The following is a 9,538-nucleotide window of genomic DNA, read 5'->3' on the forward strand; positions in this document are numbered from 1 at the left end:
TGTTTGGAGGACTCAGTTTATTTTTTTTTATTCACAAGATCCTAAATCAAATACACACCACTGCCTATCTGCTGACAGGCATGCATTCACACACGTCAAACACACACACTTAAAACATGCTGTTCGACAAAATTAAAAGTGCTGCTCTTTGGGAGCCTTTTAATAGTTTCATATCACTTTTGTTTCTGTTAAGCCTTTCCACAATCGTTTGAACTAGAAAAGCAGTAGCATGATGTCTTAAGACGCCAAACAACAGCCAGTCAGCAGTCCAGTCACATTTATTTGGCTATTACATGAAAAATTTACCCTAAAGTTTCAATAGAACTTCAGGTGAAAAGAAACATTTCAACGTCCTTGTCCTGCGTCTAGATATTGTACTAACAAAATGCTGGTAAACAAATATATTTTCCTGTCTGTTTGAAATCAAGATATTAAAATGTGTGGCATTAGGTGCTATTATTGACAGCAATTAGAAAACAAGCAGACAGAATGGGAAAAATAACAACTGACTGAAACCCCAGATAAACAGACACCGTCCTGCTGTTACACCATTCAGGGCCCCATATTTTTAACATCACTTTGAAATTTGCACTGCTGCTCATAAAATGTTTTTTTTACCCTTAAAAAAAATCTACAATTTTTTTTTTTTTTGTTTCTATAATTGAATATTAAATTATAAACCAGAGAACAGGGCAGCTCAGGACATTTTTACAGCTTTCTGTCAGGTCTGACTGACAAGAACAAGAGGAGGTTGTGGTGTTCATTATGACCGACACCTTCTGAGCTTCACCAGCAGCGCAGGAAGGCAGATGTAAAATCATCTTATTGCTCACACACAACTAACTTATGCAGCAACAAGACTTTGTTGTTTATTTTATTTTCCAGAACTAGAACATCAATTGGGTATGGACTGGAATCTTTTTATTAGGCCAAAAACAAGCAAAGGCTAAAACAGAATTCCCAGTTTCAAATTTGAACCGCTGAAAAACGGCACACTTTTCAAAAAGTTTGAAAAAAAGAGACAAAAACTCTCACTACCTCTCTTTACTGAAGAGGTGAATTAATCACTGCAATACTGCAAGGGAAGGTTAAAGTGCATGGATGCAAATGGACCAGTGACAGAGAAAGTATCTATGGGTCCATATTAAAAGGCGGGGGGGGGGGGGACAAATCTGTTACACAACATTCCTAAGTATTGTACCATTATAGAGAGCTGAAAGCCTTGCATAACTCAACAATTCAACCTACCTAGCACATTTACTGTACATTAGTATAACCGCAAAGCTGTTCTTTATCACTTTAGAACAGAAAAAACCCCGTTCTGACAAGTGGCAGAAATCTAGTACCACTCAGAGACAGCACCATGTATTATTTCAGTCCCTCTGGTTCGCTGTATGTAGGCGACATTATTCAACAGAGAAGCAACATGATCTCTAAAGGTGGAGCACTCACGTCCTCCTCACAGCTGCATTTGTATCTGGATTAAAAGGAACCTCTTTACTCACTTGTAGAAACTGAGAAAAGCTTTTTACATATTGCAGAAATAAACTTACTAATCACAGGATGAAATGTGAGACTATTTTTGTTGGATGCATTAACCATTAGTTTTTCAAATATTGGAAATGTTCATTTTATTTACAGGTCTTTCCCAATACTAGCATAATAGTTTTTATTTCTATTCTTACAGTGACACACAGTCCCCCAAAAAAGACCAGCAATGCAGTTATTAATTTCAAAATTCCACTGGCAGATTAAACTAGGAGTTTTCTTTTTATTAATACTGTCCTGCCTGCTTTGTTGGGTCTGTTCTGCCTGGCATGTCCTATAGGATCCAGGATGTGTGGGGTCTGCAAAGATAATAGCTGCACATTTCCTGACCCTTGACCTGAACAAGTCCTGGGTGGAGGGAAGCTTAGTCCTGGTGAGCTTCTGGACAAACACCGGACCGACTGAATGATGACTGTGCAGAAGATGAGCAGCAGCTCCTGTGGCAGGTTCTAAGGACCCGTAAAGAATCCTCAAAGTATTGTTGAGGATGGTAAAGGACCATTCTTCACTATCCTCTGGGGTTGTTCTCCAGAAGCACATCATTGTCTCCCCAGATTTGAGTGGGTTAAGCTCCAGACAGTCCAGATGTCGCAGTAGGACTTATGGCGGCAAACATATGGGCTATTTTGGCATATCTTGCTGCATCCACTTAGAGGCCCTTTAGTCTTTTTTCTTGCAGATTTTCTGCTCCCATCTTGTTAGCTTTCTGCACTTCTGTGGTTTTCCACTCACTTCTCTTCAACTCCAGTCAGAAGAGAATATATATATATATATATATATATATATATATAAACAGTTCAAAAACTGTTTTTTGTTTCCCCTTCACAGAACTGAACCAAGATTAGGTGAATCTGGAGACAATGACAAATAGTATTACTACTCCCTCTGCTGCTGACATATTGCAATAACACCAGACACATAAAATGACTCCATCACTGGCTCAACTTTCCCTAATCAATCTTGGGCAGAACAATTTAGATTAGATTAGATAGAACTCAGTTAATCCCTAAGGAAGTTTCAACTGGAAAATTATATTTCCACCAGCAGTGCATCAACATAAAAGCAGCTTTAACAAGAAAGTTTTGAAAAAAAAAGTAATAAAAGGAAAACAATTCAAGCAAAAAAAAAAGACAAAGACAAAAGGAATATATGAAATATGACAGAACTCTTCTTAAGACATACAGTTGAGTTCAGGAGTATAGCCTTTTCATACAGTGCACATGGTTCACCAACAGCCACCCTGCACCACATAACAGTTTTCACATTAGATCTTAATAATATGGCTACCTTAAGATATAATATCTATATGGGACAGATAGGGACAGATACAATATATTGCCAAAAGTATTCGCTCACCTGCCTTGACTCGCATCCCATTCCTAATCCATATGGTTCAACATGACGTTGGTCCACCCTTTCCAGCTAGAACAGCTTCAACTCTTCGGGGAAGGCTGTGAATAAGGTTTAGGAGTTTATTGGGATTTTTGACCATTCTTCCAGAAGTGCATTTGTAAGGTCACATACTGATGTTGGACGAGGAGGCCTGGCTCTTAGCCTCCACTGTAATTCATTCCAAAGGTGTTCTATTGGGATGAGGTCAGGACTCTGTGCAGGCCAATCAAGTTCATCCACACCAGACTCTCCATCCATGTCTTTATGGATCTTGCTTTGTGCTGTGGTGCACAGTCATGTTGGAGCATGGAATTGTCCAAAATGTATTGCTGAGGCATTCAGAGTTCCTGTCACTGGAACTAAGGGGCCAACTTGGGTTGGAACTAAGGGGAATACAGGACTTTCCTCCTGTATTCCTCCCCCGGGGGGAGGAAAGTCCTGTATTCGAACTGAAGGCAGAAAATGGGAAAGGCAGAACAAGAGTTTTGCACAGAAATATGTTGTTGCCCTATGATTTCCTCCCTCTGTGTTCAGATGAGAACATGACTGTAACCCGTACAAAAACAAAGAAGAGATATGACAACAAACAGAGGTGAACACATGTGGAACAGACACAACAAACGGGAAGTGAGGAGGAGGCTCTGATGTGGTTTTCAGATAGCCTCTTCCAGAGCCTAGCAGTTCACCTATACTGGACCCCATGGCTGCAGAATTTGTGCCACAAATGGACAGTTGTGCCAACAAACCCCTGCACAGAGCAGTGGATGGTCAGGGTGATTGTGCAGAGACTCCTGAGGAGGGTTCCGGCATTGCCGACCTAGAGGTTGTGGACATCATAGTCTCAGGGGCTGTGGAAAGTGGGTCTAACATTGAAGAGGCAAGACAGCCAAGTCCGCGCCCAAAGAGAGAGTGAAGGAGACCACAGACGTTGACATATTTTGCTCTCAGAAAGTACAGTCTCTGCTGTGCCTTCTTCAGCAGCTCCTTGGTGTTGGTGCTCCAGGTTAGCTTGTCCTCCAACTCCATGTCCAGAAACCTGAACACTGGGACCCTCTCCACACAGGTCCCACTGATGGTGAGAGGCTGGATGTCCGTTTTGTTCTTCCTGAAGTCGATCACCAGCTCCTTTGTTTTGGAGATGTAGAGGAGCAGGTTATTGACTTTGCACCACTCTGACAGCCGCTTCATCCCTGTACTCCAGCTCCCCCTTCCCGTCTGAGATGAGACCAACAGTCATGTCATCTGCAAACTTTATGATCTTGTTGCTGAGGTGATTGGAGACACAGTCATGAGTGTAGAGGGTGTAGAGAAGTGGGCTGAGCATGCAACCCTGTGGCGATCTGGTGTTCAGGCTCAGAGCAGTGGAGGTGTGGGGGCCCAGTCTGACCCTCTGGGAGTGACTTGTTAGGAAGTCCAACTGCAGGTGGCTGGACTTCCTAACAGAATCCAGATTTTTTTCCCTCATGGATTGATCCATGAGGGAAAAAAATAAGAGGAAGATGAGAAACACCAGAACCGCCGATCCAGACGACCTGAAGGCTGCTGGGAAAGCAACCTGCCCGACCAGAACCCCAGGCTGCTGCCCGTGTCACACTGCATTAATGCAGAAAGAATGCAAAAGGAGCCCCAACCGATGTCTCAGTGACCTGACATTTCTATTTAAGAGCTCCTTTTTTATTGTTTTAGTGTAATATTCTAATATTTGGGGTTTGATTCTCTGGTTCTCAGATTTAGTAGAAATTAAGGCTGGAAGGTTTAAAGAGAGCCACACTTAATAAAAAGCCTGGAAATGAGGCCTGGAAGCAGGCTCTGGCCCCAGACTTTAACCCCAGCAAAGGACCAGGCCTGGAGGTTTAAAGGGAACCACACTTAGAACCAGATGGGAACGTCGCTGCCACCAAGGACCAGTTCTTTCTTTTCATGTCCATTTGCATTTGAAATGAGCTCAAAGCTATTTCTAATGAACTTTTTTATAATTATATAAAACTCCACTTGTTAAGGTAAATCTATTGGGCCTCTCAGTAACACTCAGACACCAATTCTGACTTCTACAGTATCAGACAGGACACATTCAAAATGATAGAGGTTTGAAGAGTAGTGATGTTCTAATTCCCGTTTAATGATAATGTCTTTGAATGTAACAGAGACTAGATTAGCAGGACAAAAGTTTAAAGCAATACAAACTTATTGATATAAAAGGAACAGCTCAAATAAAAAGCAAATATTAGATGTAGGTCTATGAATCCAATATAAATGGACATAAGGAGCAGATATAACAGTTCTTTTCCTAGCCGCTTAACGTAGGCAGCATCTGTTGGTAAAGCTCAGCCAGGTTCAGCTCCTCAAAGACAGCAGTCAGCTCTGATAATGACTTGTAGTCCTTCACTACAAATCTCTGGAAACTGAGAGAAAGGAAGTCCATGAGAGAAGTCTAAATACTACTGAGACATCCAACATAGAGTCCCAAAATATCTGAATTTCTTTGTTGCAGGTTTATGATGCATACCTATGTTGACAGAGGGAGGAATATGGGGTCTCAGCAAGAACCTTCATCATCCTCTCTTTGCATTTCTTCCCTGAAGAGTCCACATCTACCTTAACAGTCTTTAAACGGTGACAAAACTCCTGAAGAAAGATTTTACAGTCAGAGTGGATATTGACATGTGGGAAAAGATGTCGCTTTGAGACAAGTAAAACATTTTTTTTTTTTCAACTGAAGGATGACTGCAGCTGGACCGGTGCCGATACTACACGGCTCCATCTTTAAGTTAAGCTCAATATGATCTCTGATCAATGGCTCCATCTGGATCCTTCCATTGACAATGTTCCCCATCAGAGCCAAAGCGCTGTGCCACAATTATATTGTGCTGCATAATTGTGAGACAGCACAAAGATCTGCCCCTTGTGCAGCTACTTATGTACGTGTGATTGTATACACACCTTGATCACCTTAAAATAATCAAACCTGTTTGGAGTTACTCTGCTGATCCAACCTTGTTTTCCTTTTTTAGTGAGAATTGTTGTCAGATTTCAGTGTATTTAGGTGAATTTTGACGCTTTGTAGTTTGATACTGTCCACAGAAAACTTTGAACTTTTAGCGCTGCCGCACATTTTCACGCCAGCAAAAAAGTGTGCATATATTTACTCAAACTTTGATGCAAAGTTCATTTTTATACATGCTGACTTGTGCATGTATAAAAAATGTACAAAAAATGTGCATGAGGCACCCTTTATACATGAGGCTCCAGGTCTGCAATCTCGCAACACTTTGGCTCTTTTAGAAAGAATCTTACACTTCAAAATGCTGAAAATCAGCACCTGGCTACTTAAATGATCTAGAATTCCTTCAGAAATTCAAAGCATAAGTTTAATTTTCTCCCACTGTTTCTCAGTTTATCTTTAATTTGTTGAATAAATAATATAATATGGTGTGGTGTCAGTCTACATTTAAAGTCAATTCAGGAAAAAAAAACCATGTACCTTGATCTTGAGTCTTTCCCCCAGCAGAATAATCAATGGATTGCGTCCTAGTAAAAGTCTACAGGTGAGATGCAGCTGCTGGCTCCAGCGCTCCAGGAGTTTGATATATCGGTTTTGAGATCTGATGTGGTCAAGCAGCAGAACCGTTGTCCATTCCTGCTGGTTGACTTTCTCTTCCTCTGTTCCGTCCTGTTCTCCTGTCTGGTCCTCTGTCTGTTCCACACATTCCTGTTGTGACCACAATACATCTGGATGCTATCGCTAAAAACATTCAGGTATTATTTACTTTTATGACCCTTTACCTGCAAGTATTCCACCAGCTGGAGCAGCATTGGTTCTGGGGGAAGTTCTGCAGCTCGAGTCATCAGCTTCTGCCTGATGTTGTGACACTGAATCTTAGACAGGCTGGTGGTGGAGATCGAAATATGAGGAGGACAGGAAGGATAGCTGGGGTCTAGATGGAACACTGCGCTCACATTCAGCTTCCCGCCTCTCCCACCAGTGCAGTTGAGCTGGACCACCAGCCCATCCTGTGCTACAAAAAGACAAGGCTGTCAGACTTGGATTCTATTTTTTTTATTTAACCTTTATTTTACCAGAATAAAAACCCAATGAGGTTAAAAACTTCTTTTTACAGAGTAAAAGAGGAAACAAATACAACACAAAAAATACACAGAATATCAGCTTTGCTTTTCAATATAACAGCTTTGAAGAGAAAATGAAAAGAGCAATTGAAAATAGCTCAAAAATTAACATATATGCAACAATTTATTGCACTTATTGTAGACAAACAGGAAAAGCAGATACTTTTAGATTATAATAAATGGTCATATGGGAGAGTACTATTAGTATGCAATCTTTAAGTCAGATAATAATTTAAGGTTACGGAATCATGGAGTATAAATTTTGTTGACATTTTTATATTTTTAAAAGAATATAATGTTGGAACGGAAGTCACTCATAGGAGGTAAATGGAAGTTGGCAGTTTGGCTTATTGTCAAACGTGGAACTGTATGTCCCTTTCATTTCTTGTACTTCAACAGATATTATTTAAAAATTATATCGTCAGCTTCTTTTGGAAATAGCCGTTTGCCAACCCACATTTTTCCCACTTCTACGACGTTCTCAAGTTGAAAATTAGCATTTCAACTCGTGGCTAGTGCTGGTGCGGCCTTTCTCGGGCGTGAAGTGAAAGGCACACCCGAGTTTGCAGTAGCAACGTCAACCCGATCGAAGCAACCATCGACGGTATGGCAGGCCGTTATAACATAACTTACGGTTTTAGTCCAAGTAAATACAAGATATATCGATAGTAGTTTTGACTAGTAATCATGATTCTTATTAAGGATATCTTGAATGACACCTTATAGATATCTTAAATGTATTTTTAGATAGGAGATACGGCAGGCCGTCCCTCCTACTTGGCTAAACCAAAATAGTCTTAAAGTTCATGAAGTTTACTATTTCCTCATATCCAACATTGCCCTTTCTGCATTGTGCATACATAAAATTATGCAGGCAACTGTTAGGGCAGCTCAGTGACAGCACAAAAGGGTTTATACAGAATTCTTAATTCAGATATCTAAAAGTGTACATTTATCTAGTCATAATTACCTTGATGACTTAAATTGTAATTACGTATGTTTCCGTCAGATCCGGTGAAGTAATTGAGATATCTTGATAGGAATTTTGTATTTGAAGACATTTTGAGTTATTATTCTTACTACTCAGAATGCAAATGCAGAAATCTTAAATTTCTATTCTAGTTAGTCAAAATATAGTTTTGTGTAGTCAAAATATATTTTTAGATATCTAGAATGTAAATAGGGATAATCAGACAAAACTGAATTTATGTTAAACCAGCCTGCCATATTATCAGAGCAAGAACAACCAACGTACCAGACTGTTGAACAATTTGAAACTCTCCGTCTCTGCAGTAAATGGACGATAAAACTGAAACTTCCTCAATAGCTGCGTCCGACATGATCAACATTCACACGCTCTGTCGCCCTCAGCAGCTTCATAAAATACCCCAAATTTTAAAGCACTACATTCGATTGGTTATTTAGTTTGGGGGTTTTTTGTTGTTGTTTTTTTGCTCACGTTCGTTTCTCATTACTGTCCGGTTTAATGAACTGAGTTGTTTTGGTGTTTACTGGTAACCAGCTTCCTTTAACTTTGGTGGCTGATGCTGGTTATGCTTATCCCTGACGTTGCAGAACCAAAGGACCCCGATTAGCTGTCCTCGGTGACGCCTTACTGTAAACGTAACGTTACAGAATGGGCAATTGTAATATTGTGTGGTAAAAATATCTTACTTATTGATTTAATATATTGATTTAATATATTCATTGAAGGAAATAAAAGACAACCCACCAGCTTGGTTGTGTTTTAAATGCTAAATATCATTTGACAAAATTAACCATAGGCTATGTTTTTTTTGTTGTTCTTAAATTACAAAGTAAGGAACCCCGCATATATATTCAGGGTCTAAAATATTTGATACTTTCATCAATGCAAATGTAAAGTAAATTGGGGTGTCTAATTGAATCAGAGCTTATCTGTGTTGACTAAACACCTGGAATATAGAAAGTTTTACATTCTGTGTTGGTAGCCCTACCCTAGCCCTAACCCATTATCCTTACATCACACCTTTGCTACATGAAACATAGCCTTGCATCCAATGGGAAATTGCCTTGTCTGTTGTTTCAGCATTGACTCACAAACACATAAATTCAGTCCAGAACATTTGATTATATCTTGCAATACAATTCCCGTGACTATGAATAAGACTTTTTATAGAGCACTTTTCAAAAACTTTCTTACATTTAGGCCTATATATGCATTTCCAAACCTTTAGAGTGTTTCTGTGCTGCTATCTTGGATATACTCAGTGTGATTTATAAAGTGCTTATAAGCAGAAGCAGAAATTTGTCCCAGGTGTGTCTCTTCAGGTGCCCATCCATGACTGATTTGAGATGACCTCTGTAGGCTAGGATAGTAACATACTTGAGTAACATGTTGGGGAAAAAACGTTTTTTTGGTTTAGGTTTTCTGCATCATGTTTTTTCTTTTATGTTGGTTTGTTTGTTTTACTTGAGTAATATTATTATGAAG

At 39.7% G+C, this 9,538-nt stretch overlaps 1 protein-coding gene across 2 annotated transcripts; it reads right to left on the minus strand.

Annotated features, from left to right (window-relative positions):
- Window positions 1-8: 8 nt before the first annotated feature.
- Window positions 9-8,644, minus strand: rwdd3 (RWD domain containing 3). Of its 2 annotated transcripts, none has more exons than XM_044139565.1 (5): window positions 8,321-8,644; window positions 6,724-6,956; window positions 6,422-6,649; window positions 5,447-5,565; window positions 9-5,342 (listed from the first exon to the last, which is right to left on the minus strand). In XM_044139565.1, the coding sequence occupies exons 1-5, from the start codon at window positions 8,412-8,414 to the stop codon at window positions 5,228-5,230; spliced, it is 789 nt and encodes a 262-aa protein (XP_043995500.1). In that variant the 5' UTR covers window positions 8,415-8,644; the 3' UTR covers window positions 9-5,227. The 2 variants fall into 2 exon arrangements, with proteins under 2 accessions (XP_043995500.1, XP_043995506.1); XM_044139571.1 differs by having other exon boundaries at window positions 6,422-6,634; window positions 8,321-8,632.
- Window positions 8,645-9,538: the final 894 nt, after the last annotated feature.

Source organism: Gambusia affinis, linkage group LG02 (genome assembly GCF_019740435.1).
Source record: "Gambusia affinis linkage group LG02, SWU_Gaff_1.0, whole genome shotgun sequence".
Taxonomy (NCBI): domain Eukaryota; kingdom Metazoa; phylum Chordata; class Actinopteri; order Cyprinodontiformes; family Poeciliidae; genus Gambusia; species Gambusia affinis.

Excerpts from the sequence above, each read along its gene's own strand:
- rwdd3 (XM_044139565.1), bottom strand. The coding sequence starts at position 8,414 with ATGTTGATCATGTCGGACGCAGCTATTGAGGAAGTTTCAGTTTTATCG. Across the intron at positions 6,650-6,723 it reads AGCTGGTGGAATACTTGCAG|GAATGTGTGGAACAGACAGA; the intron begins GTAAAGGGTCAT and ends TGGTCACAACAG. Across the intron at positions 5,566-6,421 it reads GGGAAAGACTCAAGATCAAG|GAGTTTTGTCACCGTTTAAA; the intron begins GTACATGGTTTT and ends ATCTTTCTTCAG.